Source organism: Engraulis encrasicolus, chromosome 15, assembly GCF_034702125.1.
Source record: "Engraulis encrasicolus isolate BLACKSEA-1 chromosome 15, IST_EnEncr_1.0, whole genome shotgun sequence".
In the NCBI taxonomy this organism is placed as follows: domain Eukaryota; kingdom Metazoa; phylum Chordata; class Actinopteri; order Clupeiformes; family Engraulidae; genus Engraulis; species Engraulis encrasicolus.
In genome coordinates, this window is record NC_085871.1 from 2,319,003 (window position 1) to 2,342,392 (window position 23,390).

General features: G+C 40.6%; 1 protein-coding gene across 2 annotated transcripts; it reads left to right on the plus strand.

Moving 5' to 3' along the window:
- The first annotated feature begins 1,523 nt into the window (after nt 1–1,523).
- Nucleotides 1,524–19,307, plus strand: LOC134463614 (PEST proteolytic signal-containing nuclear protein-like). Of its 2 annotated transcripts, none has more exons than XM_063216793.1 (5): nt 1,524–1,713; nt 5,377–5,582; nt 11,796–11,867; nt 12,109–12,164; nt 18,282–19,307. In XM_063216793.1, the coding sequence occupies exons 1-5, from the start codon at nt 1,668–1,670 to the stop codon at nt 18,403–18,405; spliced, it is 504 nt and encodes a 167-aa protein (XP_063072863.1). In that variant the 5' UTR covers nt 1,524–1,667; the 3' UTR covers nt 18,406–19,307. The 2 variants fall into 2 exon arrangements, with proteins under 2 accessions (XP_063072863.1, XP_063072864.1); XM_063216794.1 differs by having other exon boundaries at nt 1,525–1,713; nt 5,380–5,582.
- The last annotated feature ends 4,083 nt before the right edge of the window (nt 19,308–23,390 follow it).

The following is a 23,390-nucleotide window of genomic DNA, read 5'->3' on the forward strand; positions in this document are numbered from 1 at the left end:
GAACACACCAAGAGTATATTTATTGTGCGTCAACTCTGTTACTATGATTCTGTAGTAAATCTATCTTTCAATTTTCTAAAATCAATTTTACTATGAAACTTCATTAAAGTGTGGCTTTAGTTATGATGTGTGGTATCTAGTTAGAGATAGCACATGGAGTAAAATCACAAAATAGTGAAAAAAATCAACTCTGTTATCGTCAACTCTGTTACATTTTGCCAGTGTTGCCAGATTGGGCGGTTACCCGCCCAATTGGGCTGCTTGGCATGGCCATCTGCGGGTAAAAATGGTTAAGAAAAATGTTTGTATTGCCTCAGAAATCAATACACTTTTTTGAAATTGGGAAGAATTTAGAATTTAGGTTTTTGAGCACTGTTTGGGCTGGGAATGGTCAGACAAATCTGGCAACATAATATCAGAGCTTGACAGTGTCAACCTCTGTTATGTTTGTCCCGTCAACTCTGTTACAAAAGTTGTTTGTTTTTGCTTAAAAAAAGAGAATTAAATATGTTTTCTTGTTAATACATACACCAGAAGCAGTGCCATAACTAACTAACTTTAGGCTACTTGAAATTTCAAAGCATTTAACTGATTTTTAAAGCTATTTATGGAGAAAATGTTAACACTCTTGGCAACTTTTCAGTGAAACGTCTCAATGTTTTAACTCCTGAAAAAAGAATATTTATCATAGAAAACTCAAAGTTAAATAAATGGATATATGGACAAATACTCTGTCAGGGAACACATGATTTTACCATGTAGGCTATTGCATTTAGTTGATATTTACCTTAATTTGCCCGTAACAGAGTTGACAGAATGTACCCATTTTTAGATAAAATAATAAAAATCATACATGTTTAAGCTTGGCAAATACTGGAAGTGTACAATTGAAAGTATGTTCTTTGAGAATTGATAAAAAGTTTCACAGAAATAAAACATTTTATTTTACTTTTGTCAAAAGCTGAAATGTACCCACAATTCTGAAATGACCCTCATATGCCAGCTTCGGACAGGTCTATGCAGTGGGTTCTATTGAGTCTGACTTTTTTGTATTTATAAATTCTTATTATGGGTTGCTGAGATATGACTTGGTGGGTGGTGACTTTGAACTTTGACCTGCTGGTGGCACTACAGTGTTTGAGCTAGCGACCTGATATTTCTTGTGGGGGGTCATGGAATGGACAAGAATGTCTCTGACAATATGCCTACAGAAGATTCTGACCATGGGTTCCCAAGATATGAGGTATAAAAAGTAAAAGTGAAAAGCATGCCACAGATTCCCTCCAACACAGGTTTGACCTCTCCAAGTAACTGGCTGTGACTCGATATCGATAGGGCGAATTTTGACATTCTAGTTTCTAAGTCCACAAAAAGAAGTGCATTTTTACGTCCAAGTTGTAGCCTACTGAAGTAGGCTAATAGCATGGTCCGTATGAAAAAAAAAACAATTCCTTTCCATTTTGCCTGGTGGCGGTGTGAGTCAACCATAGCGCGTAACCCGCCAAAAGCAAAAGAAGAAGAAAGCACATATGCGCATGCGAGCATGCGCGATTCTCATCAGGCGTACACTTACATACGGTTGCGACAACTGTCCATGCAGGGAAGTGAAGAAATGTGTCGGTGAACAGAACGGCGCCGTTAATAAACGATGAGGAACGTCTTCTAATATGGCGGAGAGACATATCGCTACAAAGTCGGCCGTGGAGGACCAAGGTAAAATTCAAGTGAATACAGTATTTATGATGACTCGTGTCCCCGTCAAATGTGTATTTTATGTTTTAACTGTTTTGCATATTGTATTTGGTATAAAAGCCATAATTTACGGTTCGTTGTTCCCTTAAAGCACAGACCGAAACAGTAGAGAGCAAGTAACAACATAGGCCTGATGAACGCAAGCTGTAGTTTGGCGTGGAACATGTGTTCTACACACTTACTTTTAAATATCACTAGTTTTTGTCGTCCCCATGTCAATGGCAGCTAGATTCCTTGCGGATAGCGTTGCAGCCTGCAATGTGGAGAGCAACATTAGCACTTCTAGCTAACCAACATCTGCCTATCTCGGGCCAGTAATAGCTAGTGCTCGTGTCCCTGAAGTGCCACCAGATACCGTTTATGGGAACGGACTATAAGCTGATACTACTTCCATAAACCCTCTCTGCTACTACCCAGTGCAGCGTCAAGTGTTACTGAAACCACAGAATCAAATCCTCGGGCTCGAGAAAAAGCACCTCTGACAACTGAGATGCATATTACTCCCATTGCTTCTGACTGAAGGCTTTGTCGCCTTCTGGCGGCGCAATAGATCTATTCGAAGCACAGTGGGCGAACTTGTTTAACTTTATTTTTGTTGGTGCTTAGAAACATTTTCTACATGTTTACAGCATTTAACATTTTAGTGCTGCTTTTAGCCTTTTTTAAGCCTAATTTCAAAAGTATGACCAATAGGTTACAAAGTAGCAGTCCAGAGTCCAGACACAGCTGTCTTGCATGCCTTTCAGACAATCGGGCCGATAGTCGCGTAGTTTGAGCCAGGCTTAATAGAAAAGGAAGAAGAGAATAGGGCAAAAGTCATGTGATTGGTAGGGAAAACGTTCTTTTAAGTAAAAAATAAAAAAAAGACCGTGAGGTCAGAACTTTTGTTTTGCCATCAGTCTAATGTAGGGAAGAAATCTTGGTCTTTTGTTGTTGTTGATCTCGAGATACCGTTCGTTCTACTGTGTCTGAGGTTGGACGTGCAGTGCTTATGTCTGAGTAGTGAGTTGGTCTTCTCTCTGCTCTCTTGTGATTGCACTGTACATGCACTCAGTTCATAGAGGGCAGTGTTGTGCCTGTAAATACTTATTATTTGTTATTCTTTGCAGAGACTTCCCTTCAGTCTGTTTGATGTCGCAGAATTCCCGCGGAATTCCCTCCTTCATTTCACCATTTATAATCATATCTGACTGCACCAACCGATCCGATCCATGCGCCGTTTAGCCTACATGACGCGTGTCAGTCTTGCCATGTTCGCTATTTTGAGTTAGGCCTACAGCCTGTATGGAAGTTGTCAGTCAGCACGCAACAACTAAACGTTTCCAAATCAAACATCAACGGTATTGTTTTTAAAGTTGTAGCTTAATTGACAGCCAGTTCATTAGTTTGTAGTCGCTGCAACACCAAACAGCAACAGAGGGAGAGTGGACGGTGAAACTCAATGAGTCTGTGCAGGGAATTCTACAATCTATTACAGTGTTACAGAGAAAGAGCTTTCCTCGCAGACACGCTGTGTTGTGCGTGTTGCCTGTTCTTTCAAGTGAAGTTTTTTTTCTTGTTTAGAATCTCAAGTGTTTCAGTTACAATGTAATTTGCGATTGACTACTCCTCGTTAGCCATTTTACGTTATAACCTGAGTAGTTGCCTCGGTCAGCACGCGACAACTTCACGTTGTCCGCACAAACATGTCAACGTTATTGTTTTCAAAGTTGTAATTGACAGTCAGTCGATTAGTTTGATATTCGCTGAAACGCCAAACGGCGACAGATGAGGGGAGAGGGAGAGAGCTCAGACTCAGAACGGCAGCGGAGCACTGCAGCTGTGGACTGTGACAGAGAGGAGAGGGGCTCTCCTCACGAGGCTGCTCACTTAAAGCGACAGTGTTTTTTCTCGTATGTAGAAGACTATTTGAAGTAATGTTTCAGTTTCAATTCATTCTTAAATAGTTTAGTAATTATATGCAATAACTTATAAATTGATTAATACTGTAGACCTACTTGTAGGCTACCAACACTAGTCTGAAAGAGCTGAAAGATAATAATAATAATAATAATAATAATAACAATAATAATAGCCTAATAATAGGCCTACATTTTGAAAGCGACATGTGCAAATTAAGATTGATTGGTTTATGGGCAGAAATGGTATTCAATAAGGATAATTAATAGGCTATTAAAAAAATAGGAAATAATTTCTGTGATCGGTGATCGGCAGATAAAGATTTTTGGTAATCGGTATCGGTGATCGGGCCAAAAAATGGTGATCGGAGCATCTCTCTAATAGACCTCTGTAGGCCAGTGTGAGAGGATGATTGTTCAGTTCAGCTTTCCATAGCATCCTTAGGGTGGTATTTGGGTGTGTGGGTGTGTGGTGGTGGTGGTGGTGGTGATGGGAGGGGGGAAACTTTTTCTACACGATTTTAATCACAGTTTAATGTAATTCCATTGATATTGCCTGAAACCTGAAACTTCTGGTTTTCTGACAAATCACACCCTGCGCCTTTGCTGGGCTTTTTTACTGTGGCTGTAGTGTTCAGAGTCCAGCTCAGATTTGGTGTAATTTGGAAGGATGGTTGTAATTTGCAGCGGATGGCTGTGTTGTCAGCGTATTTTATGACGATTTTATTGTTTTGGATCGATATCGGATTTTTCGAACATGAATCGATATGGGATCGTGGACTGATCTTTTTAACTCTGCGCTAATTACTACAGAGCTCCAAACTTCATGTGACCTTCAGATTATTCCCAAGTTCAGGTGAACTGTACAGGTGAAATGCCAAAATGCGATCCACAGGAGCCAGGCCCGCAAACACTGTTCCGCCCCGACTTGGAAAAAAAGAACGTGTCCCCCTGTTTGCCTCTCTCTTCTCTGCTTTCCGCAGAGGTGTCTAAAAGCCCAAACCCACCTCATTCAATTCGGCGATGTACACTTGCATGACGCAGTAATACAAAAAATAACGTGTAAAAAAAGCAAAATGCATTCATCCCTTAAATTACATGGTCAACACCCTCCTCATACCTCTCAGAAACTCTTAACACCTAAATCTACTTAAACTCTGGGTGTGTTGGGGTGGAGTGAAATGCCCCAGCCCTGCGCCATTGGTTCGAGGGCCATCAAATGCCACTTGTCGCATTCATTTCTAATTATTCTGCTTTTTTGTTGCATCGATATTCAATAGGCACACTTTTTGTCATTCCCATATTCACTTTGTAATATTAATACATTTCAAACAACCTTGACCCCAAACAGTGCCCTTTATTGACCTGTTTGGGCATTTCCCTTCAATTACTTTCTCATGCTGGAAATGCAAACTAAACATGCATTTATCTTCACAGTATGTCATCAAATTCAAGCCTAGAAAGTTTCATGTTATTTTTTGTGCACACTTCTTATGATAACCAGAGCATAAACACAAGTAAGAAGGCTTAGATAGTTGGATTAAGTTCCCACGATTGAAATGTATTTTGTTCACACTTCTTATGATGACCAGAGCTTAATGTCTACACTATCCTTGGATGAAAGGAAATCTTTGTCATTATTGTTTACTATTATTATTGTTTACCATTACTATTTACTGTATACCAGGCAATAGTCACTCACCACGCAAAGTTGTGTTGCCTCCAGCAGGACCGGGGAAGGGAGGCAATGTGAAAACTAAGACTGTCTCTTCCAGTATCGGCACAAGAGGAGAGGGATTTTCTGCCAAACGGCCGGGCCAGGACGACTCGGAGCAGGAGCCGACACCCCCAAAAGTGGCAAAGGCAGGATTCAGCTTCAGCCAACCGTTGAAAAAACCTTCCCCAATCTCAATTAAATTAGGAGGAACTACTGTAAGTTAACATTTAACTCTGATTCATGTCTTATGGTTTTAATGATGTATGTTTAAAAATGATTTGACGATTTTGATTACTGTAATTCTTTTCAAGCTATTCAATGGATGTCTATAACTTGAATTCCAGTAAATAATGGGAAAAAATGAGTGTGTTATAAAACTTGTGACCGGTAGTGTACAGTCGAGCATTGCAGGCTTTACAATTGACCTTCTTAAATTTGAGAATGTGAAAACATTTGGAAGTTGACCGTACGTCATGGAGTGATGGTACACATTGTATCACCTGCTGTTTTAATATCACTTTCCATACCCAATCCAAACTAGCGGGACTTGGCACTTACCCCCCCTGAAATTATTCCAGCTTCCACCTCAAGGTGTTCCAGGCACTTGGAAGTGGGAGCTCCACTACAACCATAGCAGCAACTGCTTTGAGTAAACCGGCTGTGTTGAGGTGTTTTGATGTGAGACAAAGAGTTTAAATAGTGGTTATTTCTACTGTACGCTACATGCTGACACAGTTTTACGCCGGTAGCATGAAGACGTCAAGGAGAAATTACTGTGTTTAAATTAACCATACACAACGGAAAATAAAGTTTACAGCGTGCTTATTGTAGCTCAATGTACAAACCCCAACTCCGATGAAGTTGGGACGTTTGGTAAACAGTGAATAAAATCAAAATGCTATCATTTTCAAAACATTCAATCTATTCATTAGATGGAGAATAGTGAAAAGACAACATATTAAGTGTTAAAACCGAGAAAAAATATTGTTTTGGGGGACATATGTACTCATTTCTAATTTGATAAATCCAACACGTCTCAAAAGAGTTGGGACGGGGACAATAAATGGCAGCAAATGTCGAGGAAGACTAAAAACAAAACAAAAGACAACACTTAACAGTTAAATACACTAACCGATGAGATGATTTTATATAAAAAACAGTGTTAATTCCTATCTTGGACATGATTTCACCAGCTTAAATGGTGGGTGTATTCCTTGTCATGTTTTGCAATGTTTTCCTTTCTGTAGTGCTTACAGTGTGACAGGTCTTGACCAAAAACCCACCATTTTATCACCTGCTGGTCCTTATGATGGAGCCAAACTGTTAAAACATAGTAGAGAATGCAATTTGACCTTACTATGTGGCAGTAATCGAAGATCTCCCTTCAAAATATAATGCATGAGTGGCTTTTCATGCTGTTTAAAACCCATTTATACCATTCAGCACTGTATTTAACTCTACAGATGAGTGAGAACATCTTAACCAATGCACTACTGCACCCGCATGCCATCATGGAGGCTGACTTTTGAAGCTAGCACTAACACAAGTTGGATGGTCCATTTTCACTGTAGCACAGGATGTGCCATGCTCTATTATTGTCAAAAAGAATGGACTTCTACAACTTCTGCTGACTTCTGTAAGCAAAGGACAGTTTCCCATGTCTTCTGGGTCTATTTCAAGTGAGCTCAGGTGCTTAGGAGAATGTTACACCCCTGTATCATTTGCAAGCATTAAGCATTCTTAATATGGTCAATTTTCAATAGCTCTAGCACTCCAGGAATTAGAGTGAGACTACAGCCAATATATATTTCATGATGTCATGAACCTATACAATGATTTTATTAACAAAAATATGTCTTATATACACTCAATCGTGGTAAATCAAAGGGAATTCAAAAATGTATGTAATAACTATGGTAATTATTCCCTTTGCATCTTTAATTCTGAGTGACTCAGCCTCTCTGTGATGATCTTATACCTGGACACATATATTGTCCGTCAGTACAATTCATTTTGAAATGTTCTTCTTTGTTGTTTTATCTTATTTGGATGTTTACTAAATTTCACTGATCCCCGTCCCAACTCTTTTGAGACGTGTTGGATTTATCAAATTAGAAATGAGTACATATGTCCCCCAAAACAATATTTTTTTCTCGGTTTTAACACTTAATATGTTGTCTTTTCACTATTCTCCATCTAATTAATAGATTGGATGTTTTGAAAATGATAGCATTTTGATTTTATTCACTGTTTACCAAACGTCCCAACTTCATCGGAGTTGGGGTTTGTACACCGCCAATATCCCCTGACTTCATTATTTGAGGTGGGAGAGTAGAGAGTAGATAAGTCCCATGTTCCTATTAGTGTGAATTGGATCTGGAATGCAACATTAAAGGACAAGTGCTCTATTTTGAACATTAAGCCCCTTTTCTGAATTGTCTGCATGTTTTCGAGTCCGCCTCACCGTTTGTTTGAAGTTTGCTGCTCTCTCTGTTACTTGTTCACTGGTATTCCATACCATTTTTAAAAAAAAAGGAAACATCGCTTCTGTCGTTTTTTTATGTAGCATTTTGTAAATAATTCTTCTTTCTTTCATGCACAAAATGACCAATAGAACATAAGACAATGAAGACAGAAGACTTATTTCACTTTCAAACTTGTTAGGGAATGCCAATGAACACCCAGTCCCTCCAGGAATTCGCGATGTTGCGATTTGCAACTTTTTCGCAACTTCAATGAATTCCTGAAAATTCTGCTCGACAGCGCAACTTTCACCAATCACCACGATTTTGAACCAATCCACGTCCGTTGCGCTGACTTCACTGACGTCGACAAACTTCCTTTAAAAACTGTAATCTATTATCTATTGCTGTAATCTAAAAAAATCGAGCCAGTCTCAAAATCCACATTGACATTCATAAAATGCAGACTCCACATAAAAACAAATCTGTGTTGGCCTCCCTTGCTGTGTTAGGCCTAAGTGACAAATGAAAACTTCTGCAGGGTTTCATTAAATTGACCTAGTAAATACGAATGCTCATGTTTCATTTCCAACACGTAAGGCAAGTGTCTGAAAGCGCCCCGCACCCCCGCCGACACGCACTAGATGCCACGCATCTCGTGCATTTCAGGAAGGGGCATTGGGCATTTATCAACACTTTAAATCTGCAATTGGTGATGGTTTTGTAAACATGAAACGTCATCTGAAACTATTCGGGAACAATTTGCATCTGATTTGGCCAGCGTAAACTTTTGCAAGGACGTTAGCCAATGTCAGTGTCAACAATGGCAGGTTATTTCAATATGTCTCGAGCTAATAATAATGACCTAACAAGCGAGGTAAACATGATACTCTTAGCTGAGGCGATTGTAGCAAGCAGTCATCCCATCACTTTTCAAAGCTGCTACCATCATACCCGTGCCGAAGAAATCATCACCATCATGCTTCAATGACTACCGTCCTGTAGCACTGACGCCCATAATCATGAAGTGCTTCGAACGGCTAGTCCTGTCACACATCAAAGCCACCCTACCCCCCACCCTGGACCCCTACCAGTTCGCATACCGAGCCAAGCGATCCACGGAGGATGCAATCTGCTCTGCCCTCCATCCAGCCCTCACCCACTTGGACAATAAAGACTCATATGTGAGAATGCTGTTCATTGACTTCAGTTCAGCATTCAATACCATAATACCACAACAACTCATCAGAAAACTGGACAAACTAGGTTTCAGCACCTCCCTCTGCAACTGGCTGCTGGACTTCCTGATGCAGAGACCACAAGCAGTACGGGTAGGGAATAACACCTCAAGCACCCTGACCCTGAGCACGGGGGCTCCGCAAGGTTGTGTTCTCAGCCCCCTGCTGTTCACGCTGCTGACACATGACTGCACAACGACCCACAGCACTAACCATCTAGTGAAGTTTGCGGATGATACAACACTGGTGGGCCTCATCACTAAGGGCGATGAGACCCACTACAGAGAAGAAGTAGACCTGCTGGCCAGATGGTGCAAAGACAACAACCTCCTGCTGAATGTCAACAAGACCAAGGAGATTGTTGTCAACTTTCAGAGGGTCCAAAAACAACTGCCACCACTGACCATCGACGGTGATGCTGTGGAGAGAGTGAGCAGCACCAAGTTCCTTGGAGTGCACATCAGCGACGACCTCTCTTGGACCACCAACACTACATCACTGGCGAAGAAGGCCCATCAGCGTCTCTACTTCTTGCGCAAACTAAAGAAGGCAAGTGCTACACCCTCCATCATGACAACATTCTACAGAGGAACCATAGAGAGCGTCGTGTCCAGCTGCATCACAGTGTGGGGAGGAAGCTGCACGGAGAAAAACAGGAAGACACTCCAGCGTGTTGTGAACACAGCGAAGAAGATCATTGGAGTACCACTCCCCTCCCTGCAGGACATTTACACCGCACGCCTCACCCGAAAAGCACTGATGATCATCAAAGACACAAGCCACCCTGCACACAAACTGTTCAGCCTTCTGCCCTCTGGAAAGAGGTACAGGCGCCTCCGTTCCCGTACCACCAGGCTTGCAAGCAGCACGATGCATCAAGCAATCAAGATACTGAACACTCAACCCACTCTCCCTTCACTGTCAGCCTCTAGCCAGCCAGGCCACTGACAACGCTCCCCCCCCTCATCCCCACCACCATATCTGCGACTGAACATTCCACCTGCACTACTACATCTGTGACTGAACTTTCAACCTGCACTAACTCAAAACATGCGCGCACACACACACACACACACACACACACACACACACACACACACACATACACACAAGCACACTGCACTTTCTGCACAAAACCCAAACATACACACACTGACACACAACTCATACTCACACACATACACACACACACACACATACACAGGTACACACACACAGACGCACACCGCACTTTCTACCTGCACTAAACACACACACACACACACACACACGCATACAAACACACACACACACACACATACTGCTGCTGGTGTATTTAATAAAAACCTTTTTTAATTATTTATTTTCTTCAAATGCTACTATTACTATGTCAGAACGCTATAAAGGACTTTTAGAAAAAGCACAACAAAATACCTCCTCTTAATGTATGTTCTCTACAAGTCTTCTGTTGTCCAGTCTTGCACTTTAAATGTCTGTATGAGCAATGTCTACGTCCATACTGTCTATGTCCATGTATGAGTACTGTCTATGTCTATACTGTCTATGTCCTTACCTAGATTAGTCTATGTCTGCATGGGAGAGCAAGAAACGCAATTTCAAATTCTTTGTATGACCAGTGCATGTAAAGAAATTGACAATAAACTTGACTTGACTTGACTGTATTTGGCTCACTACATGAACTATAATCTGCAACTATTTGGGGGTCATTTCATATGAAGTTGCTTCGGATTTGGATAACAAACTTTTCCAAAGTAAAAGCCACCCCTGTAGCCGTGCGCATCTGGATAATGTCAACAATGTCAATTGCTAACTAATGCAGCCCAACTAGCGAACAACACAATTGTTCAACACAGTTGTTCGATTGGAGTTTATTATTCCCCTTGCCGTGACGAGAATGGAAGGAGGGGAAGGGAATGAGAAATATTTCACGGCACGGACGCGGTCGCCACCTCCATTACACAGACTACCTCCTCCAGTGAACATGCTGCTGGACGTTCAGAGGTGTAGCCAGGCCTACGCTCCCACCTCGTACTGTAGATGTTTTCAAAGGATGACGGTGGGAGTCCTTAAGTCAGCAAACGCACGTCTTTTTTCCGATTTTCGAATAATATTCTAATAGTGGCCATCGAATTTCTTATGAGGTTACTACCTAGGCTACCAAGGCTACCTCAAAAATACCAAAATGACCACTGAAAATAATATTAAAACACCAGAGGACTGGAATGTGGCAGTGTCCTTTACTTTCAAGCGTGGGGAAACATAGGCTATTAAAAATCGCAACAAAAATCGCACCTTTCACTTCATGCCGCAACAAAATCGAAACAACACAGTAAGAAGCTCCGCAACTTTTAGCACGATTTTCTGGAAATCCTCGTGCACCATCTGGCAATTCAGATCGCAAATTTTGAGTAAATGCCCGCGATTTCCTGGTGGGACTGAACACCCTACCTAACTACTTGATGAGATGCATACTTTTGCAATGTTAAGCATGATTTTTAAGAACAAATATGGACATGCCCATAGACGGCCATTCTTCGGCTGAGACAAAATCCAAATAAGCCAAATAACGGAGACAGTAGCACTCATAAAAACGTAGAGGGGGAGTCATTGCAGACAACTCAGAAAATGGGCTCAAGGTTCAAAATGGTGCACTTGTCCTTTATTGTCCTGATTTGGCCATGCTCTGTTTAAGCATGTTGTCTTTCCCTCCCTCATTTTACTGACACAGAAAGTAAAAGAGACGGTGCCATCATTGCCAGCAAAAAAAATCGCAGCTGTTTTCAACGACGACGATGATGATGTGAGTTTTATATATTCTCTGTTTCTTTACTATGGTAACGTGTTAACACTTCAAAATGAAATACCTTGATGACTCACTGGGTTATTTACGACACTGTGGAACAAAGAGCAGATGAAAATTCTGTATTGTCTCACTAACCTAAGAGGAGGATGTGTAGCCTGTGGAATTTCAGAGTTGGTTGGCATCCTCTGCACCATCTCTCCGACATCATGACTAATTCACTGAAAATTTGCCCCACCAGAGTGAACCAGAAGAGATGCCACCCGAAGCCAAGATGAGGATGAAGAACATTGGCAGGTGGGTTCACTCACTCACACATTTTTCTAATGCAGGGATGAAAAGTCAGGTCCGGGGGCCATTTTTTGTTGTTGAAATTATTCAAACTTGTCACCTTTCTTCTGCGAGATCAGAAGAGATTATTTTTTTTGGAGGGTGGTGGTAGCCAGTAGCACCTGCAGTGTTTCCCATACATTGAGGAAACCATGGCGCACCGTTATAGTTTAAATGTGGCCGACATAGTTTCCAATATATATCTAAAAATATATTTAGCAAAAAAAAAAAAATCCCGCAAAATATATTTTTTTTTAAACGGCACGCTAGGGGTGGGCGATATGGGCAAAAAAAAATATCTCTAAGTTTTAGAATTTTCACGATAACGATAAGTTGACGATAATTTCCAAAAAAACACTTGCAAAAACCAGTAGGGCCAATTTCAGGAGGGGGGGGGGGGGGGTAATCAATGTGTTTGAATTTTACTGTATAGGAATTTGTCAGGGCAGGGTGAGAAATGCAGATAATTTGTAGGCCTATGTAGCCTAAACTGCATGTTACCAAGAGGTCTGCATAAATGATGGCATGTCTACACTAGGCTACATCACAAAGCATGGCAGTATAACAAAGCTACACATTTATGCTGTCTATTATTTGTGCATGATTCCAGACTAATTTCAATTCTGCACTGGAGGTAGTAGGCTAGTGCTGAATTTGTGTTGTAACTGGGGAGGGACAGAGAGTTGGGAGAAATGCTGTGCTGAAGAGCTTTTGAATTTAATAACATGCATATGCTCTGGTCTGTAAAGTAATACTTCATCACTTGGCATGAAAACATATCCATGTAAATAAAAAATAGTTGTATAATGTATTGCTTATGATTCTGTTAGATGACAGCCATTTTTGACTGGAAACAGTACATGGATAGGAAACTAGGGCAGCTGCAAATTGCATGTGTTGAATTTCACACATTGTAATTTAACTCACTGCACCAGTCTAACTTAACAGTACTTGTCCACCTAAGCAGTTATGCCATCTGTATGCAGGTGGGTGTTTGAGTAGTGAGTAACAGCCACTAATAGTTGTAGAGAACAACATTGCTTAGCCTAGTTCACTAACTAGCATGCTAACTAGCGATTTCTCAGACCAGAGACAAAGCTATTTATCTTCCTAACTATTTGGCTTTCCATAATCACAAACGGTTGCTAAGTAAAGCACATAGTTTCAAAACGCCCTCAGCACCATGCAATGGCTGGTTTAGTGGTTGAATTCCTCATGTAAATCCACCATTTGGATAACAGCAACTCTCCTCCAGTGCCCAGCAGCTGCAGTGCTGTCTGTGCACGAGTGACACGGAAATTTCTCTCTCCTGTGTGGCAAAACGCTGCAGCCCGCCCCCCTCAGCGCTGTCTGCTCATTGGTTCACAGACTTTTTTCTCCAGTTCACAACTACATTACTATTGGCTGAAAGGCTTGGCTGTCGTCACTGTCTGAATGAGTCCTGTCACAGCGCTTTTGTTGATTTTAGCGTCTTCATAAAAATATCTCGATATTGCAAAATTACTCATCGTCAAAACAACATTTACGATAACTTCGCAGACGGTATATATCGCCCACCCTTACGGCACACGTGCAAGAAAGGATTCCAATTATCATTTCCTTCGCATTTTGCTCCTGAAGTAAAAACATCCCATATGTAATAGAGAAAACCATGAGTGCTTGAACGAGAGAAGGATCAAAATCGTGCACCTGTGTGAAGCTGGCCCCCCCACAGACTAGGGCTGGGCAATATGACGATATATATCGTTATCGTGATCTAAAAGTGTATATCGTGACCGTTCTCCTATATCGTTTATATCGTGATAGTAATTTTATCAATTTTATACAATTGAATATCATCTTTTATTATATGGTGTGACGTCATCGGTCGAATGCTCCATTCATTTCAACGGGGCTCCCCAACGTTCGCACATCTGTTATTTTTCGATAACGGACGGGTTGGTCTATAACAGACCGCTGTCAATGGCAACAAGACTTTTCACTGCTAAAGCGACTTTTCAACAAGACTCTAATCAGCTGCTGTGATGGACAACACCTGTTGTCCTGGCTACCTAGCTGTTGCCTAGCGGTGTTCCACAACGGCACTGTTTTGTTTTGCGCAGCAACAATCTTAACATTAAATAGGCCTAAAGAAATGTCCCAGCCATATGTGAATCATTTAAGTATATCCATATAATAAGCGGGTTAACTTTCGGCGAGTCGGTCGCTTTGTGGAATAGCAGCTCTTCAGAGAGAACAAGACCCCTCCGCTCCGCGTCGGGGTCTAAAGATTCTCTCTGTCGTGCTGCTATTCCACGGTAGCGACCTTCTCGCCAAACGTTAACCCTTACATAACATTTCATGTTGTCACAATACACACTATAAGTAAGGGATAACGGCTGATGAGGTGACCGGTCATACGAAGTTAATGGCGAGGCGGCGGCTCCGAACTTTGGCGACGCGCGCAGCGCAGTTGCCTCCGCCAAGCCATTAATTTCTATAACCGGTCGACCTCGAAGGCCGTTATCCCGCTTATCTGCCGTTATGGTGGGGTACTTTTTTAATCTATTATTGTCTGTAGAGTTGTAGGAACCATGTTCTATGTAGAGGTGCTCCGATTGCTCGGCTGCCGATCATGACCGGCCGATAATGGCCAAAAATAGCCTGATCGGTGATCGGAAAAACATGCCGATCAAAAAACCGATCGAGAGATATTAAATTCCTCACGCAACCATTTGCCTTTACACCTGGCGCTGCACGTAGGCGCTGGCTCTGCACAGCTGCAACTGCACCAAAAGAAGGCATCTTTGCTTGTCTATAACTTTTCGCCATTCCCCCCTTCATTTCCACCATTCATAACCATATCTGCATCAACAATGATCTGATTTTCCGATCCATGCGCCGTTTACCTGACAATGTAATTTGCGATTGAGTACTCGCCAGTGAGCCATGTTACGTTATAACCTGTGTAGTTGCCTTGGTCAGCACGCGACAACTTCACGTTGTCAGCACAAACATGTCAATTATTGTTTTCAAAGTTGTAATTGGCAGTCATTCGATTAGTTTGATAGTCGCTGAAACACCAAACGGCGACAGATGTGGTTAAAACTTGAGAGAGAGATTCAGAACGGTAGTGGAGCACTGCAAATGTGGACGGTGACAAAGAGGGGAGGGGCTCTCCTCACGAGGCTGCTCATTTAAAGCGACAGGTTGTTTTTTCTCGCATGTGGAAGTAAAGACAATGTTTCAGTTTCAGTTCAATCTTAAATAGTTTAGTTATTCTATGCAATAACTTATACATTGATTAATACTGTAGACTGTATTACCAACACTAGTCTGAAAGATAATAATAATAATAATAATAATAATAATAATAATAATAATAATAATAATAATAGCCTAATACTGTAATAGACATGTGCAAATTAAGATTGATTGGTTTATGGGCAGAAATGGTATTCAATAAGGATAATTAATAGGCTATTAAAAAAATAGGAAATCATTTTTGTGATCGGCAATGATCGGTAATCGGCAGATAAAGATTTTTGGTGATCGGTATCGGTGATCGGACCCAAAAAATGGTGATCGGAGCACCTCTAGTTCTATGTAAGGGATAATGTATTGTCCACACGTGACTATAGGAAAATATTTTCCCGACGAGGCGAATAACACCCTCCGACGCCGAAGGCGGAGGGGTGTTATTCCGCTTCGAAGGGAAATATTTTCCGATAGTCACGTGTGGACAATACATTATCCCGCTTATTATACGGCTTTTACCAACATTAGAAAGCATAAATAGTTCACCAGTAGTTTAAAATAACATGTTTATTGCCATTTTATAGCGTGCGCAAAGAAAGATAGTTAGTGGAACGCTCATAATTTAAAAAGGTTACCAAGCAACAGAGTTTGGCTACTTTCTAACTTGTTACAGCCATGTTGCGCTTCAAACTGTTTGCAGGCTGCCTCGTTCACGGCGCGATATCTACTAAACCTGGAACAATTTCTATCTAATCGGCGACAGTGTATTCCAGAAAAAAAGCATAGCAACCCAATCACTGCTGTGCGCCCTGACCATCATTATCGATCCTGCTACAGGCACAGCACTGTGCGCCGGATGGTTGGCTGGAGGAAGCAACTTCTAGCTTAGGCCTACAGGCTACACCCTTAAGGAAACTGTCAACGAACTCCTCACTTGTAAAAAAATGAAATAAAAAATACTAGCCAATAGTTTTAATAAAATATGTAAGGACAGCGGCCGGTGGACAGTGACAGTTTGCTTTCTTGGAACAGCAACACTCGGACATGAGATGTTGCTGATGAATCCTGATGGGCTACCACTGCCTTTTTTGTTATCAACTTTGTCAGGATGACATAACTGTTAAAATGAATCGCTGAATGAGACTTCTAGTGTTGTTGCAATTCGTCTTGAGACGTTTGAGAGTGGTTGGTTACCGGAGCATCAGTGGGCCACCAGCAGCGTGCGTTAATCGCGCTGCTCCCATACTGCTAAAAATCAGAAGGCAAGACATATCAGTGAAGATATGACCGATCTACTTGCGGAGTGATCTCTGAAGTGACCAAACTCGTTGCCATTGGCAGCGGGTATTATTAGGTGGGCATTACAGAAAAGTAGTGACCACCGAACGTTGGGTTCGCCCATTGAAAGTGAATGGGAGCTCTTGCACCATTTTAGAGTGCCGTATAATAACAACATAGAATGTTGCTGTGCGGGCATCCAACTTGACGCGCCTAGACTCTTTGTTTGGTAGCCTGCCGACGCTGTGATTATTTAATTTTCCTTTGGCCATATACCACCGCGGGATGGAAGTTTAAAAACAAAAACTTGCGAAGCATTTCTACATGCTGAATCGACACATCACGCCTCTATTTCCCCCTGCTGATCATCACAGGCTACCTGTCAACTTTGTGCGCAAAAGAGAGAGCGAGAGAAAGAGAGAGAGATTCCCCACACTAGGGTCATTTTTAATAACTTTCCCCTTTCACACGTGTTCCTTCACCACAAGAGGAGAGTAGCCTAATTTTTAAAAAGGACGTTTTCAGATCAATAAAAAAGGGAAGGCAGCGGGAAATAGCCTACATTGTTAAAACCATGGGAGTGGAACAGATGACTCGTTTCGATACAATTGATGGCGAGGCAGGTGCTTAGAATGTCGGTACAGGGTATTTTTGTCATCTATTGATGGGCCTATCTGTAAATTTGTAACCTATAAATTATGCCAACTGCAGAATAATTTAGTGCGCACATAATCAGGCGCGCCTCTATCAGATGCATGTAGTAGAACTTTTAGGGCGACAGACTTGACAACCAAATGCGATAGAATTAACGACTGACTCTTGACTTGATAAACAAATGCGATAGAACTAACGACTGGCTTTTGGCCATAGCAACCTGCAGTTTAGAATTAATAACGGCAGTTCGCCCAACTTAGTCGCACGTTTGACGCCTGAGAGGTTGTAGGGAATTAGTTGCAACCCCATCAGCCAATCAGAAAAGAGAATTCAGTTGCGTAGGCAGATAATGTAGACCTAATTGTAAAAATAAGAATAAAAAGATCCATTTTAAAGAAAGGTTGTTTTGCGACATGAAAAAATTAAGAGCAAATAAAGAGAATAACTGAAAACGTATGTAATTGTGGTATATCGTGATATATATCGTTATCGTGATATAAAGTAATCCATATCGTGATATTGTTTTTTTTCCATATCGCCCAGCCCTACCTCAGACCCAAAATGCTGAAATAACACTGCAGATTGTTTGTTCTGTTTGTGCCGGACTGTGCTGTAAAAAAATCTGTCCTTTCTGATCTTGACATTTGAAGTTGCAAGTCTTCACACCGCTGACTCGAGTCGAAGTCACTGGACTCGAGTCCACATGTCTGATGGGTTGCATAAGTATTCATACCCCTGGAACGTTAAAACATTTTGCCAATCAAAAATGGTGTGTGCGTGTATGGATAGATTGATTTTTATTTTATTATTCTAAGACAGTTGGATGCTGTAGAGGCTGGTACAGTCACTAAGCATGATCAAATCAGCTTCTCTAAGAAAGACGTCCTTTGGTTCTGTGTTTTTTTTTTTTTGCAGGGAGACTCCAACATCAGCAGGACCCAATTCTTTCAACAAAGGGAAGCAAGGGTTCTCTGATCACCAGAAGCTGTGGGAGCGCAAACTGAAAGCTCAGACTGACCAGGGGCCCAGTAGTCCTTAGTCATTCTACCTGAAAAACTTGGTAACACTTTATTTAATCTAAAAGGTAACACTTAAGAATAACAGTCCCTTACAAGCCTTTATTGACACATTATTAACATATTTTAATGAACTAATTATAGACAACACATTTAAAGTGTTTGTTAATGAGTAAGAACCAACCTACATTTACACAGCAGAGTTGGAATCTGCTCCTGCCGGATACCTTTGCTGCTTGTTTGTCTGTCGGACACTTCTACATCCAGTCTTTTTGCTCTTTGGAGAACAAACTTCGAGGTCTGCTGCAGCCGTATTGTCTATTGTGTTAAAATAGTATTTCTTACTAATTTAAACATTTGTGTTGTTGATTATTAGTTCATTATTCACAAAGTGTTTATAAAGCTTCTTAGTGACTGTTTTTCTGAAGTGTAACCATTTAAAAGGGTATATACATAAGGGTGCATCCAGCATGCAAATGACATGACTTATGTTAGGAACATTAATCCTGACCATCCATGGTTGGGGCCAATAATGTGTCGTTAATCCTGACATGAATTGTGTCATAATTATGATGGCTACATGGGTCCCTTATGAAGACCCCTTCAAAGAAAGCGTTACCTAAAAGACTCGTTATGCTTTATGGGAGTGTAATTGTAAATAATTAGCAGGACATTTTGGTGTTGCATGTATCTGTTCTGTTACTTTTCCTTAATTGTACTAAGGCTTCTACTCATATTCAACTCGTATTGTGTTCTTTTTTTTAAGTGTCAGAATTTATAAGCAACCAGTTTGTCCACCTCTCAAGGAGTTTTGAAAATTTGCCAATTTGCTGAAAGTGGAAATAAAGCTATCCATGTTCTGTACAACAATTGTTTAGTCTTCAATTATTGTGCTATTAAAAATAAATAATGAGAAATTTTGATAGTTCCTTTTGTATTATTTGAGGATTTTTTAATAGTATAATTGAAATCATGCCTGTAACCTGTGAATACCTTCAGATGGTACAAAGGTATGTAGTAATAGGACAAAAAGCACAAGGTTACCCTTTTTTCGGTGAGCAATAGAACTGCGTGGGGCAAGCACTTTTTACATATTACAATGCACATTACAAGTTTGGAAACAATTACATTTTCATTACACACTTGCATCTTAAAGGTACACTGTGCAAGAAATGGTCAAAAAAGGTTTACTAAGTAATAAACTAATATTTTATAGTATGGCCCAAGTACAGTCATTTTTGCAGTTAAAAATGGCTATTTCTGGAAATTCAAAATGGTGGGCAATGGAGAGAATCCCCCTTTTCATGTATGAAAAGTGCAATTTTTGCAGTCATAATGAATACTTAAAATTTGATGGTGGTGGTAAGTATTCATGAAAAAGTTAACAGTGAATGGGTAGCATGAATTCTGGAAATAAACAACTAAAAATCTTCTAACATATTTTTAATATTCTCAAGATTAATTTGTGTTATTAATAGTCTCTGGGAAGCTTAGTAAGTTTAAGCTCGAAGTTGTAGTGGTAGTAAAAAAAGTTGGAGGTAGTTAAAGGTAGTAAATTCAACCTAGGAATATCTGTAGGCACCCTGAAAAGCATAGACAGTACATTTATCTACAATTCAAGGGTGTAAAACTCGTTTCGCAAAATAATTTAGTGTGCCATTCTGTAGTGGTGGTAGTGGTACAGGCATTACTTAACAGGTGTTCCAGGGCTGGAAAGGAACTAATGACCTTGCTCAATTAGTAGTAGTAGTTTGAAAAGTTGAAGTAGTCTTCGACATCAATGCTTCAAGAAAGCAATTCATGGATTGACTATCTCAGTCTCCTGACCTTATCCACACTGAAGACCTCTTGTAGGTGCTCAATCAGTGGCTCTATGCCGTTAGAAAGCAATACACACGCAAGGGGAAGTTGGAACGTCATACTCAGTAAGTTATGACTGATTTAGACAGTTATACAAAGGGGTAATTAACACGGTTTTAAGTATTCAAGACCAGTAAAGGTTTTGGAGACCATTGAGGGTACATATAAAATGCAAGGAAGATAGCTATGGGCTCATATTAAAGGGTAAACATTAAAAGAATACTAGACTCACAGAGTTTTCATTGAATTCCCTCTAAATATTGCTAAAAAGGCAAAAACTCCCAAAACAGCAAACCTGCATAATATCCTTATCCACTCTTTTTTTATGTATATTTTTTTCCACTTAAAATTGGTATTATTAATCGTAGCTCGTAAATATCCGGTAAGTAATTGTACGTTCATGCTTGGATTTCACCATATAAAGTAGAAAGCAATAGCATTCATATTTAGGGCCCGAGCACTGAAGTGCAAGGCCCTTCGCCCCCTCGGTGCAAAGCCCTTTTGTTTTTCGAAAGATTATTATTATTCTTCTTATTATAATTTTTCTTCTCCTTGTTCTGCGCTCTTGTGTCATTTTTCAGGTGCTTCTGGTGCTCGTACACTTATGGCATTTGGTACACAAATCAGAAATGGCCACCGGTACTCACACACCGAATATTAAGTAAGGGTTAACGTTCGGCGAGAAGGTCGCTACCGTGGAATAGCAGCACGACAGAGAGAATCTTTAGACCCCGACGCGGAGCTTACTTAAATGATTCACACATGGCGGGGACATTTCTTTAGGCCTATTTAATGTTAAGATTGTTGCTGCGCAAAACAAAACAGTGCCGTTGTGGAACACCGCTAGGCAACAGCTAGGTAGCCAGGACAGGTGTTGTCTATCACAGCAGCTGATTAGAGTCTTGTTGAAAAGTCGCTTTAGCAGTGAAAAGTCTTGTTGCCATTGACAGCGGTCTGTTATAGACCAACCCGTCCGTTATCGAAAAATAACAGACGTGCGAACGTTGGGGAGCCCCGTTGAAATGAATGGAGCATTCGACCGATGACGTCACACCATATAATAACCCCTGATGTTGCACGGTGACGAGGACACGCCCCCGAACACTTATGGGGTGGGACCAAAGTATAGTTTAAGCTACGTACTCAGAAGTTTTTTTGTGGTGTGTATCTCAATAAGGCGAACAAAAAAGGTCATATGATGCCATAGCCACGCCCAAAAGGAAGTGAGATATTTGGACTTTTTTGAAAATGACATACAATGGAATGTGATTAACTTGTCCTAAACCGTACATCCGATTAACTTAAAACTCGGTGTACATGGGCTCAAGACATTGAAGATGAAGAATTGCGGACAGATTTTTGATTTCTTGTAATATAGCGAGGTTATGGCTTTATGAATTAAGGTATCATATTGAAAAATATAAAAAATGTTGTCAATTCATTATGAAGCATTTTTCAACGCTTTCTCTTCACAGCATAGTTTTTGTGATGACTACGAACATTTTTATGTGACTAAAATGGCAATCTTACATAGCGCCACCATGTGGTAGATGTATAAAGTGCTTGAAAAGATGTATTTATTTATGCATTAAGCGGTGAGGCTGGTGTACAGTACACGGTATGGACCCTTAATTTGGTAAGGTGATTTATCTCACCAAGAGACGAACAAAAAAGGTCAACAATGCCATGGCCACGCCCAACAGGAAGTGAGATAATTTGACTTTTTTTGAAATTGACATACAATGGAATGTGATGTACTTGTCCTACATCGTACATCCACTGTGCTTCATAGGTTGTACATGAGCTCAAAGCATTGACGATGCCGAATAGTGGGCAGATTTTTTGTATTTTGTAATATAACAAAAATATGACTATATGAATTTAGCTATCATAAAAATGGAAACAATGTCTCAAATTCATTATGCAGCATTTTACAACGGTGTCAATTCACAGGATGATTTGTATGATTATTATGAACATTTCTACGTGACTGAAATGGCATAATAACTATCGCAACAGAGCATGAAAATTGCGAGGGATTAGAAGTAGTTTGGGGAAAGATCGCTATTGTCGGATGTAGCCTTAGCCTATGGAGCAACAGAAAGGAAACAATGACAGAGCGACCATGAATTACGAGGACTTTCATTAGCCTAGATGACACAGCGCATTAGACGAGTGTGCACGCTGTGATTATGATCGACTTCTCACCGAAAGTAGTTTTGGACGACGGGATGTCTGTGCACAACAGTGCACAACATACAATTGAGCCAGATGAATTAATTCATTTTCATCTGTAGTCCCTGGACAGGAATTTGTGTTAACATAAAAAAAATAGGATTAAATGTAATAATAGTACAAAAATGTGACAACAATACAATGTGTGCACTATTTAAAAATATAGGCCTACATTATATTACATTGAAATGCATTGTGAATGTAAATGATCGCATTTAAGCAGAGCTGTAGTCAAGTTCACCTTTGTAGAGTCCAAGACCAGGACGAGACAACACCAAGTCCGAAGAGATTTGAGTCCGAGACAAGACAGAGTCCAAAAAGAATGGTGTCTAAGTCAAGTCCGATTCACATGTTGGTAAGTGTAAATTATTGAAAATCATTGAAAACTAGGAGTGCAAACCTCCGCCAAGGAAGCTGTCATAATTCGCCCTGTCCTGCAATTCAATTTGCAGTCACTAGGGGCATCTAGATTTGTAGGCTAGATAGAAATTGGGAGGGAAAGTGGAAAACAGCGATCCTAGCGGTTACGTTCCAAACACCAGGGTGATCCTATTGAAACTCCCATAGACAAATTTAAAAAAAAATCCCACAAAGATATGACTTGGAACTATAACACCAGACACATTTTTCAGCGTACACAATAGCATGAACTACTACCTGTGAAAATCTCAAGTCATTTTTTGCCCTTTTAAGAAAAATAGAAATTGTGCCAATCTGGTCGGAAACGGACTACAGCTCCCAGCATGCTGTGCTTCGCGCCTCGTTGACAACACAGAGAAACAAATGAACGCGAACGAACGCAAGTTCTTCGCATATCTTCACATTCTTGTAATCCTATGAGTTCCACATTGTCTTCTTATTACACATATATACACACGATCATTTTGGTATGGTTTTAAATTCTCTAGTAGAT

Excerpts from the sequence above, each read along its gene's own strand:
- LOC134463614 (XM_063216793.1), top strand. The coding sequence starts at position 1,668 with ATGGCGGAGAGACATATCGCTACAAAGTCGGCCGTGGAGGACCAAG. Across the intron at positions 5,583-11,795 it reads TTAAATTAGGAGGAACTACT|AAAGTAAAAGAGACGGTGCC; the intron begins GTAAGTTAACAT and ends TTACTGACACAG. Across the intron at positions 12,165-18,281 it reads AGGATGAAGAACATTGGCAG|GGAGACTCCAACATCAGCAG; the intron begins GTGGGTTCACTC and ends TTTTTTTTGCAG.